Source organism: Hyperolius riggenbachi, chromosome 12 (genome assembly GCF_040937935.1).
Source record: "Hyperolius riggenbachi isolate aHypRig1 chromosome 12, aHypRig1.pri, whole genome shotgun sequence".
Classification (NCBI taxonomy): Eukaryota; Metazoa; Chordata; class Amphibia; order Anura; family Hyperoliidae; genus Hyperolius; species Hyperolius riggenbachi.
This window is the reverse complement of record NC_090657.1, coordinates 104,311,501-104,333,622: the sequence shown is the minus strand read 5'-3', so window position 1 is coordinate 104,333,622 and position 22,122 is coordinate 104,311,501. Positions and strand designations below refer to the sequence as shown.

The window sequence follows — 22,122 nt, the reverse complement described above, 5'->3', positions numbered from 1 at the left end:
GATCTCTCTCTTTCCGTGCATGCCGCCGCCATGGTAAGTGGATGTGAATTAAGCTGCGGATGTGCAGTAGAGGGAGGGCATGCTGTGTACAAGGCGGATGGGCTGGAGACTATCGGAGGGTGTCAAAGAGATAGCGGCGGGTGAAGGCCGGGGCTGTAGGCGTTGGGTGCTCGGATGAGGTGAAAGCCATGTGCGTCCCCATTACATACAACAGATGCCTCGGGCCCGATGCACTTAAACCTGGTATGTACCATCAATTTTTGTCGGACAATCATTAACCACTTTTACAATCTCTATGAAGTATGAGAGCTTACCTACACAATCTGCTCATAGTATTCAAAGTCTGTTGGCCCTCATGCTACATAGCTGGGATAAATTGGCCAATCAAAATTGAAGGTGTGTGTACTAGGCTTAACATCTGGCAGTAGCAACTATTACATGCCTAGCAGCGTGATGATGTCTTGGATGCTGTTGTTGCTGAGCTCATGCTTGTAGCATTAGGGGCTTGTGGGTGATGAAGTCCTTTCCTGGCATCAGGTGGAGTAAAATGTAGAGTGAGTACAAATGTCCCTATACATCATGCACAGTGTTGCAGTAAAACCCTTATTATTTATAGAATCTGCCCTATACTTCGCAGACCCCTCTCTCCTTCCCATGGTCCCAGGCTGAAAGACAGGGCCAGATATAAGTTTGTGTTTGCATGTCTGCACTATGCATGTTACAGGGCCAGAGTTAGGACACCTATGTTTACCTGGGCAAGGGTCTAATTCAGTGCACTCCCTCCTTCCCCTGTATGTGTTTGTCAGCATGCACACAGCTTATGCTGGTGTATGTGCATGGTGCACTTGGACACATAACGTTACCTCTCTTGTGCGATTGGTAAGATGCACTGTCTGTCCCAGGAGAGGACGTTAGGATGTGTGCTCCTAATCCATTGATAGGTTAAATGCAATGAATGTGTTTGCATGTCTGCACTATGCATGTTACAGGGCCAGAGTTAGGACACCTATGTTTACCTGGGTACTTCTACGCAGTATAGGTGACTAAGCATAAGAATGCATTCTTCTGTGAACTAAAACCCTGGCTTTTAACTTAGCTGTAGGGATAACAGTTGTGCCTGGATGAGTGAATCTGTAAATTCATTTGTTTGAACATTTGCATGCGAGAGTGCGACGGGTTAATAGATTTTTTCAGATATAAGTTTGGGTAATGGGGCTCAAAACCCCAAGTATACGTTGACTTTAGATACCCAAATTTGTAGGCTGAAGCCTATGGCCCTTTGGCCTTCAGTTAAAAGAAGTGACACGACACCTTAGGTTAGCTACTTTCACTTCTCTGAGTTATTTTGCTTTATTCAGGTCTTTTTATACAGTGAAAACAGCACAGTAAGGTAAAATTAACCAATCATAGCAAAGCAAAAAGAACCAATCACAGCATAGTTGTTGGACCAATCACATCCTAGGGGTTTAACCTTTCCTAACAATCATGTTAAAGAGACACTGAAGCGAGAATAAATCTCGCTTCAGTGCTTATATTCAGCAGGAGCAACCCCCCCCCCCCCCCCCTGCAAAATCTACGACCAACTTGGTCGTAGATTTTGCTGCTGTTGAGGCAGGGCTAACGGCTGCAGCCCTGCCTCTCAGCGCCGTCTATCAGCAGCGCATCGCCGCCTCTCCCCCGCCCCTCTCAGCGAAGGAAGACTGAGAGGGGCGGGGGAGAGGCGGAGATACGCGCTGATAGACGCGCGTGAGGCAGGGCTGCGGCGGTTAGCCCTGCCTCTATGCGGAAGAGATCCCCGGGAACAACGGAGGGGATTTGGGAGGTAAGGGACCCCCGTTTAGCCGCGTGATAGCGGTGTTTTAGCAGGGGCACACATGCCCTTGCTGAATATAAGCTCTGAAGCGAGATTTATTCTCGCTTCAGAGTCTCTTTAAGGGGTGTATATACTGGTTTAGCCCATCATGGCAGAGGATGTATATGGGATACTTCACCCAACAGTGAGGGGAGTAAGTACCTGGAATTTGGCAGTGAAAAACAACTTATTCCAGGAAAAAGTTTTATCTGGGTGACACTGTCCTATATATGTCCTTATATGTATTTATAGTAATATTGAAACCCTTACCAGCAGTTGGTAGTTGTAATGTGCGCATGCAGCTGTGTGTCACGCTGTGCCTTTTACAACTGCTGTTTAAATATATAGATACATGTGATGGGACAAAAACCTGTTTCTAAATGGTGAACCAAAATGGGACACTAGCATGGTTTAGGCAACCCAGTAGGAAACCTTATAGGGAAGTACGTGATTAGTGGTTGTTTCAAAAGTTCTCCAATGACAGCACGCTCCACAACTTTTAGGTTTTGGATAGGTACTATGCCCACACTATTTGGCAAGTGCTTCCAGTTGTAGAGGCTGTGATAGGATGTCCCTTGGGGACTTTGCTGCTTGATATCCTAAACCAGGGGTCCCCAAACTTTTTTGATCAAAGGGCCGGGTCAACATACTTCAGACTGCTGGGGGGCCCGGAGAGTACATAAAATGATGTAGAAAAACTTTACATTGAACCTAGGTATTGTAGACCTATTAACATTAGCAGTTCTCATGTCTCCCATTTATCCAGAACCGATTTTTTTGCCACCAACACAGCATGTGTAGATACTATGCCCCCTAACCAGGGCTGTGGAGTCGGTACAAAAATCTTAGGACTCCAACTCCAACTCCTCAGTTTCTGAAACCATGACTCCAACTCCGGGTGCCCAAAATTGCTTCGACTCCGACTCCTTAGTCTAATACTTAACGGGGCTGTAGATTTTGTACAAAAATCATGTGACTCCGACTCCTCAGTTTCTGAAACCACGACTCCGACTCCGGGTGCCCAAAATTGCCCTGACTCCTCGACTCCGACTCCACAGCCCTGCCCCTAACACGGCTTTCTGGCTTTCAAGTGGAATGGTGCTGCTATATATGGGCCACCAATATAAAAAGATAAGTGATATATTTTGTGTGTGGGGGCCAGTGAAAAAGCCTCAGGGGGCCGCATTCGGCCTGCAGGCCTTAGTTTGAGGGCCACTGACCTAAATTACACTAGGTCCCAAAAATGGGCGCTAATGGTCAATTCTGTGTGTATATAGCTCTAGTCATGCTTAGGAATCAAGATTTAACCCTCCTGGCGGTATAAAAAAATCCGCCAGGAGGGAGCGCAGCAGGTTTTTTTTAATTTTTTTTTTCCTATATCATGTAGCGAGCCCAGGGCTCGCTACATGATAGCCGCTGCTCAGCGGAATCCCCCCGCCCTCTTCGATCGCCTTCGGCGATCTCCGATCAGGAAATCCCGTTCAAAGAACGGGATTTCCTGGAGGGCTTCCCCGTCGCCATGGCAACGGGGCGGGCTGACGTCGGGACGTCATTGGGAGTCCCGGGCCACCCCTCGGCGCTGCCTGGCACTGATTGGCCAGGCAGCGCACGGGGTCTGGGGGGGGGGGGCGTGCAGCGCGACAGATAGCGGCGATCAGTGTGCTGGCGCAGCTAGCAAAGTGCTAGCTGCGTCCAGCAAAAAAAAAATTAAACAAATCGGCCCAGCAGGGCCTGAGCGGCACCCTCCGGCGGCTTACCCCGAACTACGTTCGGGGTTACCGCCAAGGAGGTTAAAAAAAACCTAGCTGAAGGAAGCCTAAATAACCCGTGCTACCTGAAAACCATTAAAATAAACTGTTTACTGGAATGATTGAAGTGGACCCAAATTAAAAATACAAGATTTTAGAAATAAAATCTATTTTCTAAATTATAATAAGTAGCGGTCTTTTTTCAGCTGCAAGATGATAAATATAAAATATTTATTGGAGGAACCCCTCCCTTCCTTTCGTATTGCCGGGACAGAATCCGGCAAACTGGTGGAGTATACAATACACATACAGTATAACGGGGTTTTAAATGAACAATCAACGTTTATTCTTCAGTGTTCAAATTTCTTCTAGATTGCAGACAGGTACCACAAGAACCACATACAGGACTCCACATCAAAACAAAGGACTGCCTGGTGAAGTAGGTGGTGTCTGGCAAAGGAGGAATTGCTAATGGCTGCCACCTGTATAACCTTACTTATGAAAAGAGAAGGGTGAAAATCATGCGCTGAAATGCTCATAGGCTTGGAGGAGTGTTTATTTATCTTTGTATGTGTCAGAGTGGTGCAACTAAATTTTTTGAGAAAAAAAAAAGTTTGGATTGGGTCCGCTTTAAGGAATGATTTGCTTAAAGGATACCCGAACTGATATGTGACATAATGATAGAAATGTGTATGTACAGTGCCTAGCACGCAAATAACTAGGCTGTGTTCCTTTTTTTCTTTCTCTGCCTGAAAGAGTTAAATATCAGGTATGCAAGTGGATCACTCAGTTTTGACTCGGACAGGAAGTGACTACAGTGTGACCCTCACTGATAAGAAATTCCAACTACAAAACACTTTCCTAGCAGAAAATGGCTTCTGAGAGCAAGAAAGAGGTAACAAAGGGGAATTTCTTATCAGTGAGGGTCACACTATAGTCACTTCCTGCCTGAGTCAGGACTGAGTCAGCCAATTCCATACCTGATATTAACTCTTTCAGGCAGAGAAAGAAAAAAAAGGAACACAGCCTAGTTATTTGTGTGCTAGGCACTGTACATACACATGTCTATCTCATCATGTCACATGCCAGTTTGGGTATCCTTTAAAGGGTACCTGTCTGCTTTAAAGATAACGTGACACCCATGCTAACCTAGAAATAAAAAACACATATATAAGTAGATAAATACTAGTTCTACTTGCATAACACATGTATTGCACTGACCATGTGAATTTTATAAAGGAAAAGCAGAGAATCCCATTCTAGACAGTTTCCATCTTGGTTACCTTTTGAATGAAGCTAATCCTGACATAATTTTCTCCCTCGCTTTTTTTTTTTTTTCCTCCTCTTGCTACTTGTGTATTTATTACCCGCCCTACTCCTAGAGTCTTCAGACACTCCCACTGAGGTGTATACTAGGAACTGCAGTTTTTTTTTTCTTTCTTTTCTCCAATCGCTGAGTCACCTCAGCCTTGCTTGTAAACACAAGTGTTTCAGATAAGAAGCTAGGCAGGGAAATAAATGGAAGAGGAGGAAAGGTAGTTCTATACTGGTCGATTTGCCACCAGATTCGACCAACAGATAGATCCCTCTCTGATCGAATCTGATCAGAGAGGGATCGTATGGCTGCCTTTACTGCAAACAGATTGTGAATCGATTTCAGCATCAAACCGATCACAATCTGTGAAGCTGACTACTAAAGGGCCAGTGCTCCTTAAAGAGACTCTGAAGCGAGAATAAATCTCGCTTCAGAGCTCATAAATAGCAGGGGCACGTGTGCCCCTGCTAAAACGCCGCTATCCCGCGGCTAAACGGGGGTCCCTTCACCCCCAACCCACCCCCCGCAAAAGTGTGTCGTAGAAAAAGTCGCTGGCTGTCTCTTCCTGGAGGCAGGGCTAACGGCTGCAGCCCTGCCTCCAGTCACGTCTGTCAGCGGCGCATCGCCGCCTCTCCCCCGCCCCTCTCAGTGAAGGAAGACTGAGAGGGGCGGGGGAGAGGCGGAGATACGCGCTGACAGACGCGCGTGGGGCAGGGCTGCGGCGGTTAGCCCTGCCCCAACCAGGAAGCGCTCCCCCGGTGTATCGAGGGGGATTTGGGGGTGAAGGGACCCCCGTTAAGCCGCGCTATAGCGGCGTTTTAGCAGGGGCACACATGCCCCTGCTATTTATGAGGTCTGAAGCGAGATTCATTCTCGCTTCAGACTCTCTTTAAGTATGTGATAACTCCAAACCATAACAGCAGAAAAAGTTTTGCAAGTTTTGAATGCAGGATTAGCATCTTTATCACTTAACACACTCAGACCAGTTGCTGTTGAAATTTTATTTTTATGGTGACAATACCGCTTTAAAGGGAAGGTTCAGGGAGGGTGACTAAAAAATAAAAATCAATTTCCACTTACCTGGGGCTTCCTCCAGCCCGTGGCAGGCAGGAGGTGCCCTCGCCGCCGCTCCGCAGGCTCCCGGTGGCCGACCCGACCTGGCCAGGCCGACTGCCAGGTCGGGCTCTTCTGCGCTCCAAGGCCCGGCACTTCTGCGTCCCACACCGGCGCGCTGACGTCATCGGTTCTGCGCCTGCGCAGTACAGCCCGGCGGACGTCCGATGACATCAGCGCGCCGGCGTGGGACGCAGAAGAGCCCGACCTGGCAGCCGGCCTGGCCAGGTCGGGTCGGCCACCGGAGACCACCGGGAGCCTGCGGAGCGGCGGCGAGGGCACCTCCTGCCTGCCACGGGCTGGAGGAGGCCCCAGGTAAGTGGAAATTGATTTTTATTTTTTAACCACCCTCCCTGAACCTTCCCTTTAAGCAGGACAAAGAATATGAAATTAGCATATATGCTGATGATGTACTACTGTTCTTGTCACAACCTATTACCTCCCTGCCAATTCTTTTTCAACTTCTTAGAGGTATTGCAGTTTTTTGACAACTTGACAAAGAGCATGAAGCTCGAAACATCGGTCTATCGTTGTTAACTGCTTTTTAACCCATGTGACCAATAAAGAGCTTATTTATATCGTGACGGTGCCTGCTCAATCGGATTTCTACAATTCTCAGTCCCAGTGGTGTGGAGAACTGCGAGCTGAGGCATGTCTTTAAATCTTCCAGTCGATGGGTGCTGCTCTACCAATTGGAACTGTTTTTCAACTTCTTCAAATTCGGTGTTGAAATTTGATTCTTATGATAATCCCGCTTTTAAAGAAAGAAAAAAGTGATTCTTCCGTCTGGATGGTCCATACTCTTCCTCAAGCTTCCATCATGCCTACACTGCATTGGGACCCTTTATACAATCCTCCACATTAAAGCTGCTTGTGTACCGCTTTTGCCCTCCATGCATGGGCACAGACCCTCTGTCGCCTGCACAGTGTGGCTGTGCTCGTACACGAAGATGAAGAGCAGTGTTCTCCCCAGGCTCTTTTAGCCGGGTGCTCCACCCGGCTAGATTTTGGTGACCACCCGGCTGTCATCGGCTCACCTCCTCCTATGCTGTGAGCACAGTTGCCCTGCATTTTCAACTCGCCCCACCCGGCTACTTTTTTATGCCACCCGGCTACTATTTCATGCCACCCGGCTGGAAAAAAATTCTGGGGAGAACACTGAAGAGGGTCCCAGCTGGCAGCAAAATGGTTGTGGAGGATTGAGACTTCCCCACTGATGTATCTAACTTTGGGGGGGGGGGGGTAAAAAATTTCAGGTTTACTTAAGTACCTCCAGTGAAATGTATACTGGTTTTCTAGTTAATATAATCCTCCTACAGTACTACCTAACACACTGTGTGTAGTTGAATATAGTGTGGTATACACTTCATGCCCAGATATTTTGGCGTTAAAGTGGATCCGAGGTGAACTTTTACTAATTGCATAATTGTGTTCCTTTCCCTATTGTTATAGGGCATTCCTCAAGCCAAATACTTTTTTGTTTTTGCTTTAATACTTCCCTATAAACTAAATAAACCACGCCCACAGGTTTTCAGAGAGCCTTGGCAGTAGCAAGGGCTCATGGGAGCTCAGTCTGGGCAGGAGGAGGAGGAGGTGTTACTAGCCATTGATGGCAGAGGGGAGGAGGGGGGATTAGATTTTTTTGCTCAAGATGCAGATATGCCTGCCTCTGTGTAATGTTTACAAACAACATGGCTGCTGTCATTGTATCACAGGAAGAAATAATCATTTTCTATTAAAGCTGTTTGCAGCTAGATTTGCTGTGTAAACGATCTAAACTTTAGATAAGATATATAGACAAGTTACTTGTTATAGTTAGTTTTTCATTTTGGATCCACTTTAAGTTTATGCCTGGTTTGGTTTGTCTTTATTCATATATAAACCAGCATACAATTAGAATTGCTCGAGACTAGAGTCACATGTTGGTTTTCTGTGGCCTATGTGTGCTAGAGTTCTCGTAGAATAATTGCTCATCTTTATTCACTGGTTGGATCTCTATTATAGAGCAACCAGTCACCGGTACAGCAACATATGATACTGCACAGTGGTGATCATTTGCTTGATAAGTTAAGATGTGAAATGCTGTGGTGATTAATCTGATGCCTTATTTGTGTACAGCCTTCCAAGCTAAGAAAGACAAGGAAGCTCCGTGGCCACGTCAGTCACGGCCATGGCCGTATTGGTGAGTACATTTATCAGTGACTGGATATTGTACTGGTTAAGGGCTCTGACTTTGACAAGATTATCTTCAGTATGCTGTCCTACCACAAATGAAACTTCATATATAAATGAGACTGTATTCCCAATTGAGAGCAAAACTAATCTTTTTTTGTCCGTAACTGCATTGCAAATCTGACAGTGAATGAATCCTATTTTATAAATGGGAACCATTCACACTTGTCAGTCCTGCGGTTGGACCATACTTCTGTGCCATCTGCCATAGTCACGGATGCAGGTGGATGCATTTCCTATATAGGCTATGGTTAAAACTAATCCGCCTGGGCTCCAAGCAGACCATCTGAGCATCTGAGCAAACACTACACTGTCCACTCCCACTGGCAGTACCTGGTCCAGCGGCAGATGGGAACCCAGTCTCGGGCCCCCTGCAAATCCGATTTGCGATTCCGATGTTCCATGGATGCTATCAAAACTAGGAGAAAAATGCAACAAAAACGCAGTATTCAGTGCCAATTAAATATCGCATCAAAATTGGAATCGCATATAGTGCGCTCTCTCTCTCTCTCTCTCTCTCTCTCTCCCCCCCCCCATAACACACACACACACACACACACACACACACACACACACACACACTCCTCATAACACACACACACACACTCCTCATAACACACACACACACACACTCCTCATAACACACACACACACACACACTCCTCATAACACACACACACTCACTCACTTCCCACAACACACACACACACTCACTCACTCTCTTCCCATAACACACACACACTCACTCACTCTCTTCCCATAACACACACACACACTCACTCACTCACTCACTCACTCACTCACTCTCTTCCCATAACACTCACTCACTCACTCTCTTCCCATAACACACACTCACTCACTCACTCTCTTCCCATAACACACACACACTCACTCTCTTACTCTCTTCCCATAACACACACACACACTCACTCTCTTACTCTCTTCCCATAACACACACACACTCACTCTCTTACTCTCTTCCCCTAACACACACACACACACACACACTCACTTACTCTCTTCCCATAACACACACACACACACACACACACTCACTTACTCTCTTCCCATAACACACACACACACACTCACTCTCTTACTCTCTTCCCATAACACACACACACACACTCACTCTCTTACTCTCTTCCCATAACACACACACACACACACACACACACACACACACACACACACACACACACACACACACACACACACACACTCACTCACTCACTCACTCACTCACTCACTCACTCACTCACTCACTCACTCACTCACTCACTCACTCACTCACTCACTCACTCACTCACTCACTCACTCACTCACTCTCTTCCCGTAACACACACACACACACTCACTCACTCACTCTTTTCCCATAACACACACACACACACTCACTCACTCACTCTTTTCCCATAACACACACACACACACTCACTCACTCACTCTCTTCCCATAACACACACACACACACTCACTCACTCACTCTCTTCCCATAACACACACACTCACTCTCTTACTCTCTTCCCATAACACACACACTCACTCTCTTACTCTCTTCCCATAACACACACACACACACACACTCACTCTCTTACTCTCTTCCCATAACACACACACACACACACACTCACTCTCTTACTCTCTTCCCATAACACACACACACTCACTCTCTTACTCTCTTCCCATAACACACACACACTCACTCTCTTACTCTCTTCCCATAACACACACACACTCACTCTCTTCCCATAACACACACACTCACTCTCTTACTCTCTTCCCATAACACACACACACACACTCACTCTCTTACTCTCTTCCCATAACACACACACACACACTCACTCACTCTTACTCTCTTCCCATAACACACACACACACACTCACTCACTCTTACTCTCTTCCCATAACACACACACACACACACTCACTCTTACTCTCTTCCCATAACACACACACACACGCACACTCACTCTCTTACTCTCTTCCCATAACACACACACACACACACTCACTCTCTTACTCTCTTCCCATAACACACACACACTCACTCTCTTACTCTCTTCCCATAACACACACTCACTCTCTTACTCTCTTCCCATAACACACACACTCACTCTCTTCCCATAACACACACACACACTCACTCTCTTACTCTCTTCCCATAACACACACACACACTCACTCTCTTACTCTATTCCCATAACACACACACACACTCACACTCACTCACTCACTTACTCACTCACTCACTCACTCACTCTCTCTCTCTTCCTATACCCGAGACTAGAGTCACATGTTGGCTGTTTGTAGCCTTGGTGTGCTAGAGTTCTCGGAGAGTAACTGCTGTACTTATTCACTGGTTGTCCCTTGGTATAGCTCAGCCGGTCACCCGTGCAGCAACACTAGCTTCTCTTCAGGAATTGACTGGAGCAAGAATTTTTTTGACAATGCCATCTTAACTGTGCTCTATCTTCTGCTTGGCTTGTCCACCTGTGTTGTGCAGTCAGGTTATTAGGGAATAGCTATGGCACAAACACAAAAACAAAGCAGTTGATGCCAATGATCTTTCTTTTCTTCATTTCAATTGGAGGTTTCACCCAATGCTCCAATGCAATTCCAGACTCTGCAGGTCTACAACATCCAGTGTTATTGCAGGGAGCACTCTGTACCCACTAGGGGTGGTCAGTGAGATTAAATTCAGAGTTGATGGAAATTTTGGAATTCAATTATATCAGGAGCCAGAGTCGGCACTTTTTGGCTAACATCGCCTCCAGATCCCCAAAAATTGCTTCCAACTCTGACTCAACAGCCCTGGTTGCCATTGGGTAGTAGCAAGCACACTAAATCCTGGTAGGTTGTCAAAGCATGTGTTTAAGCTTCAAGGAAGCCTAAAGGGACACTATAAATAATCAAGTGTTCTAAAATGACAAGGTACAAATAATGTCTAAGTAGCTGTGTAAACATTTTCCTACTTTTCATGTTAAAGGGACTCTGTAACAAAAATGTCATTGTGTTTTCTACCATCCTACAGGTTCCTAAACCTATTATAATGTGCTCTGGCTTACTGCAGCACTTTATATACTATCACCATCTCTGTAATAAATCAGCTTATCTTTCCCCTGTGGGACTTGTCCTCCTGTGTCTGGAAGGCTGCCAACTCTTCAGTGTGATCTGCTATACATGCCCCCTCTATGCACACTCCCCTGTGTGTGTGTGTGTTAATTACATTAGCCAGCTTTTCTCTGCTCTCTTATCTTTTACAAGCTGGATAAATCCTCTGTTCACATACTGATGAGTCACATACTGCAGAATTACAGACAACCGGGCAGAGCTGTCTGCAAGAGTAAACAAACAATCAGCTTGTAACTCTTCAGTGAGCTTCAGGGGGAAAGAAACACACAAATGATCTCTTGAGATTCAAAAGGAAGGCTGTATACAGCCTGATTGTGTATGGATGTATTTTCTATGTGTGGACATACTGTACATCAACCTACTTCCTGTTTTGGTGGCCATTTTGTTTGTTTACAAACAAACTTTTTAAAACTGTTTTTGACTACTTTTAATGCGGCGGGGAGCGGCGAAATTGTGACAGAGGGTAATAGATGTCCCCTAACACACTGGTATGTTTACTTTTGTGTGATTTTAACAATACAGGTTCTCTTTAAATATCAGAGGCAAAAGCTGTAATTTGTTGTGTGTAGATTTTAGCTGCATTGGGATGATTTATTTGCAAAGGTGTGTGCCTGTGCTTCTGTATTACAGGGCCAGTGCTTTTCTTTGCATGTGAGACTAGAGAGTTACATAAAAAAGCCGTGGGTGCCAGGTTTCACACACAATTACAAACAAGATACATTTCTCCTCTGCTCTCCCTGCATACAGCTCATTAAAGCCTCATACACATAAGGGAACAAATGCTGGAGACAAGAGACAAAAAAAAAAGCAGCGACCGTTCGTCGCCAGGTCCCTCTGTGCAGCAGCTGTACACACCTTGCACAGAGGGACAGAGATGCGGCGGAAACTGTCGCCGAAAGTTTCCTCCCCCGCCGGAAGCTCCCTTCTGGCTGTGGGTAGCTGTCGCTAGTCCGCACATACACACACAGTACGCGTGGGGGACTAGCGACAGTTGCGGAGACAGAAGTTGCCGCCGATTGAACTTTTCAATCACACGGCAACTGCTGTCTCCGGTAACAGTTTGGGGTGCGCACCTCATACACACAGGGCAACTGTCACCCAGACATGCGCGTGCCACGTGTTTGTGGCGACAGTTGTGCCCCGTGTGTATGAGCCATTAGAGAGAGACACACACAGCTGCAGTTAAAAGTGAGACTTATCCCCCTCCCCTCATGGTTCACTGGTCCATCAGATTTGGCATCAGTGAAGTGTGAAAGGAATTTGCTAATAGTAAGCAAAGAGATAAGCATTCAAATGTATACACCAGTACTTAGCAGCACTTGCCAAACTATTCTCAACTCCATTTAAAAAAAAAAACATGTTGATAGTGTTTCTTAAAAGTGGACCTGAACTCTTGCACAGGACAGAAGAATAACTTGGAAAAATGCACCCTGATTGTATTTAGAGAGTTTAGCCTGTCTAATTCCCCCTCATTTGTGTCTAATCACAAGTTGTCATTTGATCCTCCCATGTGTTACATGACTGCCATGGCAGATAAGCAGATACGCCAATTTGAAAGCACAGGCGGTAAATAATGTCTGCTCCTATGAATCAGGTAGTAGAATCTGTGCACATTTATTTTAGGATTTGTATCGGATGTAACAAAGAATTTTTTTTCTTTAAATGTTATGCTGCTGCGGACCTTTTAGAGCAGAAATGGGTTATGATTTCAGGTCCACTTTAACCACTTGAGGATTGCAGTGTTAAACCCCCCCTAAAGACCAGGCCATTTTTCTTAAATTGGGCCACTGCAGCTTTAAGGGCTTGCTGCTGGGAAGCACAACTCAGCACACAAGTGATTTCCCCCCCCCCCCCCCCCTTTTTCTCCCCACCAACAGAGGTCTCTGCAGGTGGGCACTGCTTGCTCCCCCAGTGTTTATTTTATTTTATAAAAAAAAATTTCTTTCTTTTACTATTATTTTTTTCTCTGAAATCCCTCCCCCAGCCAGTCACGGCGATCAGCTGTCATAGGCTTCAGCCTAAGAGAGCCGATTACTCTCCGGTGGCGGTTAATAGATGGTAGTTTCGTCTCCGAACGCCGATCACCTTCCAAGCGGCGATGCGCGCGTGATCTCCTGCTAGCCCCATTGAAACGGCTGTGGAGTCGGTACAAAAATCCTCCCACTCCTCAGTTTAGGATTCCACCAACTCCGACTCCTCGACTCTGACTCCTCTAATTTGCATATTACGATCTTGTTGAGTTAAAGTATGTAACATAAAATGCATCTCTTAACTGCCAACGCTTAGGAATTTAAAAAGACGACTGAAATGAGAGGGATATGGAGGCTGCCATATTTATTCCTTTATAAACAATACCAGTTACCTGGCTATTTGGCTGATCTTCTGCCTCTAATACTTTTAGTCATAGACTAAAACTAGTCCTTGGTAAGAGTACTTGTAGAAGATACAGACAGGAACAAAGAACATCTATCAGGCCCTAGACAATGTGACTGTGGGTACATGTAAGAATGATGTGCAGATACTCTGCAGGAGAATGAGGCTATAGAGAGTGCATACATTTGCATAAACCAGTATCCGTGCAGAATTATTTCCATCTCATTGACCATCTCTATTAGTGACACCGCTACACATCAGGCTTTATTTTTACAGCATAGATGTTTAGTATATATTAAATATTCCTATGTACACATCATATATACTGTAAAGTCACAATCAGATATGTATATTTGACTTTAAAAATACAGGGACTGCAGCACAAGTAACTTTTTTTATTTGGTTTATTTCATTTTTGTGGACTAAGCACAGCTATTACTGTATATATAAATGATTTATGATGACTATTATCTGAGAAATAGAACTTTTTATCATATTTTCTATTTTAATTAGTTTAAATTCATTAGGAGTCGGTGCATTTTTTCCCGACTCCGACTCCAGGTACCCAAAATTACTCCGACTCCACAGCCCTGCATTGAAAGCCGTTCACGCCAGTCGGTGTGGAGTGGTCCTGGGGCTGCCGCTGCGTTCACGCCAATCGGCGTGGAGTGGTCGGCAAGTAGTTAAATTACAATTGAAGCCCACCTGGAAAAAAGTTACTCACCTACGTAGAGGGATGGCTCTGGATCCTATAAAGCTTTCCCGATCCTAACTCCATGCCTTTGGTACACCGTTGTACCCCTGTGAATATTGTTTGAAGCAGTGGTCAAATACGCCTTCGGATGTCCTTGTGAACTCTTTGGAAGTACTTGTGTCCTTGAGTACTTCCGAAGACAAGCGGGTCTGGGCACGAGTACACTTGGTGGGTACGGAAGCTTTCCGAGGAGTCCAGAAGACGCAGACTTTCACAGGGGCACAATGGTGGACAAAGGGCAGGGACAGATGACCAGGGAGACAATATGGGATTGAGACTCATCCTTCTACATAGGTGAGTATCTAACTTTTTTTTATTTTTTCCAGGGTGGCTTCAGATTTAGTACTTATGAATCTGCCGCCGGGAGATTTTGGCGCAGAGTAAAACCGGTAAATGGCTTACCCTGCTCTTGCACAACTCTTGGCGGCGTTAATTACTATTCCCCCTCCAGGCCACTATGGATAGTGGGGGTAAGGTGTAATTTGGCGCTATTGCTATTGCTGGCGGCCGGATTTCAGTGTTTTTATAGTAATTTGGGTTCTGTCTTCTGACGGCGCCTAAATCATTCAATGAGCGCTGCTATAGCCGCAATTCTTATTAAGGCCTATGGAGGTGCCGGCTGCTCCCAAATCTCCAGAGCTGTTTTTACTGCGCTCGCTTTAGATTTGCTTTAACTGTTACTGCTAGTGTGAGCATTTTTCATTTGTTTTTATTTTCTTAGGCAAACACAGAAAGCATCCTGGTGGTCGCGGCAATGCTGGTGGTATGCATCACCATAGAATCAACTTTGATAAATAGTGAGTACTAAGACTACTAATGTTTTGTTAATGTTGAAATTCTGAAAGTGGTCTTTTGTCTTCGTGGTCCCCTAAAAGGGTCTATCTTTTCTGGCCATACGCATATCAGTTACATCCCTTTAGATACTGACATATAGCCAAGCTTGCTCTGGTTAGTAAAGGGAAATTCCACTTTTGTTGAGAAATTCATCTTTTGTTGTGAAACTCATATATTTTATCCCCCAGTTTAGCTATCAAGTATTGTAAGTAACCATGGCAAACATTTTCTTCAGCTTTATTATTTTATATTTATAGTCAGGAGAAGAAGTCCCTTTTTCCATTCTAAGGTTTTGTGTATCAAATTGTATAGAAAAATCTGATTCTTAACTGGTCTTTCATTCTGGGAAATCCAACACACATGAAATATTACTCTGCAAGAAGATTTAAATCAGGATGATACCGTTTATTGGCTAACTAAAAAGAATACGAATAAGCATCCTGATTTAAAACTTCTTGATTTTACTGATGGCTAACACGGTACAATACCCTACTGCTGAAATATTACTCTGTACCATTTAAAAAAAAGAGAAGTTAGATACTTACCTCAGAAGAGGGACTCCTGGATCCTTCACAAGCTTCTCCGATCCTTCGTACTAACAGCGCGGAGCCGCTCGAGTAACAAGATGGCATGCACGGCGGGTCCTTACGTGGAGTTTATCAAATCTGATGAACTAATGCTCCATTATGTTGTCACGTAATGAAGAAACAGCAGACGTATGGACCTAGTATTAGTCTTATGCACTGCAGCAGTAGCGTGTGAAAAAGAAAGAAACCCTTACCATTTCAAAATGGTAATGGTGTTTTGTTTTGTTTTTTGGGTTTTTTTTGAAAGGCAAAATGGTATGATTATTCCTGGTATCTTCCATGTGCACAAAGGAGAAATTACTTATTTTTGACATCTTTGAAGTAGGTCATGTAGTTTTTCTGAAGGGAAACATTTTGTGTTGTTGGCATGTACTCGAGTGTATACAGTAATATGCGGCAGATTATGTGCTGAAGTCTTAACCATTAGCTGACAAACTCTGTAAACTGTGTTTTTCCAGCCACCCTGGTTACTTTGGCAAGATTGGCATGAGACATTACCACTTGAAGAAGAACCAGCATTTTTGTCCCACAATTAACCTAGACAAGCTGTGGACCTTGGTCAGCGAACAGACTAGATTGAACCACGCCAAGAACCCTGAGGGACCTGCACCAGTCATTGATGCTGTGCATGCTGTAAGACAAGTCCTTTTAATTTTTGATTAAAATGGGAGCAGCTGATGCCTTTAAAGAGAACCCGAGGTGGGGTTCTAAGAATATCTGCACACAGGGGCTGGGTCTGCCTATACTGCCCAGCCTCTGTTATCTCAATCCCCCCTAACTTCCCCCTATGCTCTGCTGTCCCCCATAAATCACAGCCGCACTGTCGACACGCAGCGGGCTGTGTTTACCTATGTAGTATGACTCTCGCCGCTCCCTCCCCCGCCTCCTGCATAGCTCCGGTCCCCGCCTGTGTCCCTTCCCTCCAACCAGTGGGGAGGGAAGGGACCCGGGCGGGGACCGGAGCTATGCAGGAGGAGCGGCGAGAGTAACACTACATAGGTAAACACAGCCCGCTGCGACGCTGTGTGTCGACAGCGCAGCTGTGATTTATGGGGGACAGCAGAGCACAAGGGGAACTTAGGGAGGATTGAGATAGCAACAGAGGCTGGGCAGTATAGGCAGACCCAGCCTCTGTGTGCAGATATCATTCTTAGAACCCCACCTCGGGTTCTCTTTAAAGGATACCACAGCTGAAAATAAGATTGCGGCAGTGTGTGGGGGATCACAAGTAAATACCTTTAGCTCCTCCTGTCCCCCTCTGTCTGCCTCCGTTCGTCTAATATACCTCGCAGTATGTCCTCCCCTCTTCACTTCTGGGTGGCGCATAGCGATCGGCTCAGAAGCAAGCTGATTCCTCTCTCTCTTCTGGGCTACGTGTGCGCTCTATTACACCAAGCGTCACGTGCTAATCATGTGATGCTTGGTGTAGTGGAGCGCACACGCAGCCAAGAGTAGACAGAGGGGTCAGCGTGCTTCGCTATGCGCCGGCCAGAAGTGAAGAGGGGAGGACATACTGCGCATAAAGGGCGCAGTATGTCCGGGTGGGGGGGTCAATCAAGTCGCCGGACACCGGGAGGTATATTGGATGGAGGGGGGCAGGAGGAGCTAAAGGTATTTACTTGTAATCCCTCACACACTGCCGCAATCTTATTTTCAGCTGTGGTATCCTTTAAACTCTTTATGGCAGTCTGCATCACTATTGGAAAGTTCTTCTCTCTTGTGGAGTCTTACCTATGAAACTGTAACATTTTGGATGCGTTTTATTTGTGGAAACCTGAATTGAAGGAGCTGTCATGTCAGTACCCATATGGCAAATGTTTTTACAGTATGTGGCTTTAAATACAGTAACAGTAAGGAAAATTGGACTGTAAGCGAGCTGAACAAAAAGTTTTGTAAAATATTATCAATTATAATGAAGCAATAGCCAAGCAAGAAAGCAGTAACAGGCGATAGGCCTATAAGTTAGGTGTTATTCACAGAAAACCGTTCATCTTGTCCTGATGATGGGCAAGACATTGCTAGTAGAGGACATAAACAATATATAACCAGCAACAAGTAATACAGTAATGTGCAGGAGCTTTAGGGTCCAATAACCTGAGGACAGTGGGTGGGGAAAAATAAAGGGGAGGGGGGACCGTACACTTATTGTACTTATGTGGCTGGACCATTAGCTTCATTACTCTGAGTAGTGAACTTGGATCTAAGCATTATCTGCTGCAGAAGAAACTCCTGATTGGAATATTTATTCCAGGACAGTGATTAGCAAAATGTTGCAGTCACAGGATTTCTCCCATCGTCCTCCAGGATGGCTGCTGCTGAGATATTGCCTGTCCCCTCCCCAAACGGAAAGTAATAAATTACTTTAAATGTATTTAAAGTAATACATTTAAATGTACCCGCCCTTATATAAGGACTCCTCCTCATTCACCAAGTCATTTTTTGTTCGTTTCCCATCACCTGAGGATACACCTGTAGACCTTTCTTGTTTTAAGGCATAGGCGCCTATGTTGTTAGGCAGGGTTTTTCCAGGATGGCGGTGGAAACTCTGAGTAGGATACCCCACTTTTAACCTGTGTGCGGTGGGGGCGGAATGTTACCTTGCCGCTGGTTGTCCGAAAAGGATCGCCGCCATTACCGCCTTCTTGCTGCGTCCATGTGTTACAGAGCAGCTAGAGATGTCAGAAGTTGTGACATAGGATCTCCTGGTCCCGCACGTGTCACTTCTGCTAGCCCTTATATAAGAATGGATTGGATGGATGGATGCCATTCACATTCTGCAATGAAAAATGCGATCACATTCACCTAGCAATTGCGATTTAGCATTGCAGTGTTCCGCAATTTTTCTGCCATTGCATTTTGTGATTCTCATTCTAGTGAATGAGAATTGACGCAATAGCCGGGAAAATGCATTTCGTTTGCAAGGAAATCACAAACGTGCCACAGTCTCCACAGTGTGACTAATTACTTGTGCAGCAGTGCTTTGCTGATCGCTGGCGCGCTGCAATGTGTATCTGCCCTTAGGGCTCGTTTCCACTAGTGCGGTGCGAATCCCTGGGATTCCACCGCTGACGAAATCGCATGCGGCTGCGATTCTGCGTGCGTTTTTTGCAGCGATTTCGCATAGGCAGGGTCTATGCGAATTTAACCATGTCACTGCCTGACTTAATTTGTATTACTTTTCATGCGAATTCAAACGCACGTGCGTTTTCCCTATTAAATACATGGGCTGCGATTCGCCTGCATTCCTCACGCAGGCGAATTCTGCAGGCCCTACCATGCAGAAAAATTCTGCACAGAAAAACGCACGAAAACGATGACAAGTGGAAACAGTCCCATCCACTTTCATTGCCTATGCGAATTCGCATGCAGGCCACGCATGCGAATTCGCCCTAGTGGAAACTGGCCCTTAGGGTTTGTTCATACAGACCATTGTATGCGTGTCTGATTGTGGCATCAATAAAAATGACTGTGGGGAGGGTGGTGGTATTGGGAGAGTTTGTAACTTGCCCGTTCCATGCCATCTCTTGTAAGTGGCACACCTGATCAGTACAGCCTGAGAATTAAACCAGAAGATGGGACTTCCAGGGGCAGCCATTGACTTAAAATCAGGAGCTCTGCTTCCAGCATGTTTTTTCATAGAGATGATGTGGTTTGGTATTTACAGCTGGTGATACTTGGAGGGGACTAAGCTCAGTTGCCCCCATTGTACATTGGGATGTTTTAGTAGACAGTACAGATTAGCTTTTTGCTGTAGTTTGGGGCAAATAGATAACTGCACTTGGCTGTGCTAATACAGCTAATTCTCGTAATGTATATTTCTCATCACTGATAAAATACTATATTACAGGTTAATAAAATGCAGTAAAAATGTTCAGAAATACCTTTTTAATTGATAGGGAATTACATTTTAGGAATCCAAAATAGTGTCACATTAGGCGAGCTGTAGTTTAGTGTTACAGCACAAAGTTGTCTGCAGCACTTTCTAGACCAAACTTTGATACAAGTAAAACAGTTACACGTATAATATGGGCTTCTGCATTTTCAGTATGGCCATAGTGAAAGCTGCACAGTCTGACTTCTGTGACTGGAGCCTCACTTCAATGTTTTACACATGCTGATCCTGGCATCACTACTTGGTCAGTTAGACTTGGAACAAACATTCATCTAGTAAAGTAAACTCTCATCCTGGATCTTGTTCTTTCATTTTTTTTGTGGAAGTGATGCTGATGTCTTTCTCTGTCTACAGGGCTATTACAAGGTGCTCGGCAAAGGAAAGCTCCCCAAACAGCCAGTCATTGTAAAGGCAAAATTCTTCAGCCGACGTGCCGAAGAGAAGATTAAAGGAGTCGGAGGTGCTTGTGTGCTGGTTGCATAAACTGTTTATACAAACATTAAACGTCTGTTCTGTATATTGTTGTGGTGGTCCTTTCCTTGTTGCTGCAGTACAACAGTTTGTGCTGTACAAAACAATGGTCTAGGTGTTAGAAAATGACTTGCAGAAGACTATCTACTTCATATAGAGCTAACTTATTCAACGCTTTGGGGAGTACATGGAATAATCCATATGCTTCAGTGGACCATAGTTGTAGTCTGATATGCCTACTCCAGCCTGGTACCAATGTGGAAGAAACCAGTATGGGGACATGGAAGGAATCCCTTTCTAACAAATGGGGAACATTAAAAATCCATGCATAAAGCACTGGCCAGAAACTGAACCTGGGACTTTGCAAAGCAAGTGGCTTTTATTTTTTTTCTACAAACACGGGTCGTCCTCTTCAAGACTCTCATGAGCATACCATCAAATCAGGTGGCCATGATTGTCCTTGCAACTCTTACAGTACTACATGACACATCCCAGAACCGTGCTGATCAAGAATTAACAGGCCAACCATGCCATGTCATACTTGTCACAACGGAGGAAAGAGGCGTCCAGGAAAGCTAAAATTCATTTTTCTATTTTAAGGATTTCAATGCGAGATAGCTTACCTCAGTGATGACACAAATATAGGACAAGATATATTATGGTTGTGAGCCTTTTTCCCCCCTATTACGTTGTTCACCCTCCAAATAAGAGCGGTCTCCTGCCAGCTGTTTCAGCTGACAGGTTCCAGCCTGTTTTTCTTGGGAGAGTGACCGCAGTAGTGTGGGACACTACCCGAGTGGAGACAATTCTCCAAGAGGCTTGTTCAGTTGGTTGACCTTAGCTACCCACTCTTGTGAGTACCCTACTGCAGTTTGATAACTATCATATGAGGAGCTCGCAAGACAGGGCAAATACAAAGAGCAATACTTAAAGGGACCTGGGCTCACAGCCAGCGGTTAACATCATCCCTACTACATCATTTGTTTTTTCACTTTAACAGAAAATATTACACCATTTGAGCTCTCATTAGCTCTTGTGTTTCAAGTTATGTCATAAGGATGTACGTCTGTAACTACCTCAAGACCACGTCATGCCATTGGGCGTGACCACGGCAGCAGCCCCAGGACTGCCTAACGTTAATTGCCATCAAGTTCTGGGGCCGGCTACTGTAGGAGATCGTGTGCAGGTTGCGCACGCATCTCTTGCTTGGTAGACGGAGAAAAATAGGTTTATTTAAAAAAATTAAAAATAAAAACAGAAAGCTCTGTTGATGAGAAAAAGCAAGGGGGGGGGGGGGGGGGGTGTGAAATCACTTGTGTGGTGTGTTGTGCGGCCCTGCAGCTTGGCCTTAAAGCTGCAGTGGCCCATTTCAGTGAAAATGGCCTGGTCTTTAGGGGGGTTTAGCACTGTGGTCCTGAAGTGTGGACCATTCATAGTCTATAGGTGGCCATACACTGGTCGATTTTCCATCAGATCGACCAACAGATCCCTCTCTGATCGAATCTGATCAGAGAGGGATCGTATGGCTGCCTTTACTGCAAACAGATTGTGAATCGATATCAGCATGAAATCGATTAAACATCTGTGAAGCTGCAGCCCCACCCCCCCCCCCCCCCCCCCGGGCCCCTGCTTACATTACCTGATCCGGCCGATGCGAGTCCCCCTGGTCTCCGCTGTCTTTTTCTCTGCGCTCGGCTCCAGCTTCACTGAACTTCCTGCCGGGGGAAGTTTAAACAGTAGAGGGCGCTCTACTGTTTAAATTTCCTGCTGGGACAGAAAGTGAAGCCAGCCGTAACCCAGAGCCCAGCGGAGA

The 22,122-nt window shown here is 45.4% G+C and overlaps 1 protein-coding gene and 2 non-coding genes across 4 annotated transcripts; all 3 read left to right on the top strand.

The window, feature by feature from the left end:
- The first annotated feature begins 2 nt into the window (after positions 1–2).
- Positions 3–20,355, top strand: LOC137541888 (large ribosomal subunit protein uL15). 2 transcript variants are annotated; one of them, XM_068263434.1, is made up of 5 exons: positions 3–33; positions 8,147–8,210; positions 15,247–15,322; positions 16,405–16,579; positions 20,193–20,355. In XM_068263434.1, exons 1-5 carry the CDS (start codon positions 31–33, stop codon positions 20,319–20,321), a joined length of 447 nt encoding a protein of 148 aa, XP_068119535.1. In that variant the 5' UTR covers positions 3–30; the 3' UTR covers positions 20,322–20,355. The 2 variants fall into 2 exon arrangements, with proteins under 2 accessions (XP_068119535.1, XP_068119534.1); XM_068263433.1 differs by lacking the exon at positions 3–33 and adding an exon at positions 214–243.
- Positions 7,931–8,061, top strand: LOC137542616 (small nucleolar RNA SNORA3/SNORA45 family). Its single transcript, XR_011025495.1, has one exon. It is a non-coding gene; the product is annotated as a small nucleolar RNA SNORA3/SNORA45 family (small nucleolar RNA).
- On the top strand, positions 10,543–10,671 carry LOC137542612 (small nucleolar RNA SNORA3/SNORA45 family). The gene has a single exon (XR_011025491.1). It is a non-coding gene; the product is annotated as a small nucleolar RNA SNORA3/SNORA45 family (small nucleolar RNA).
- Positions 20,356–22,122: the final 1,767 nt, after the last annotated feature.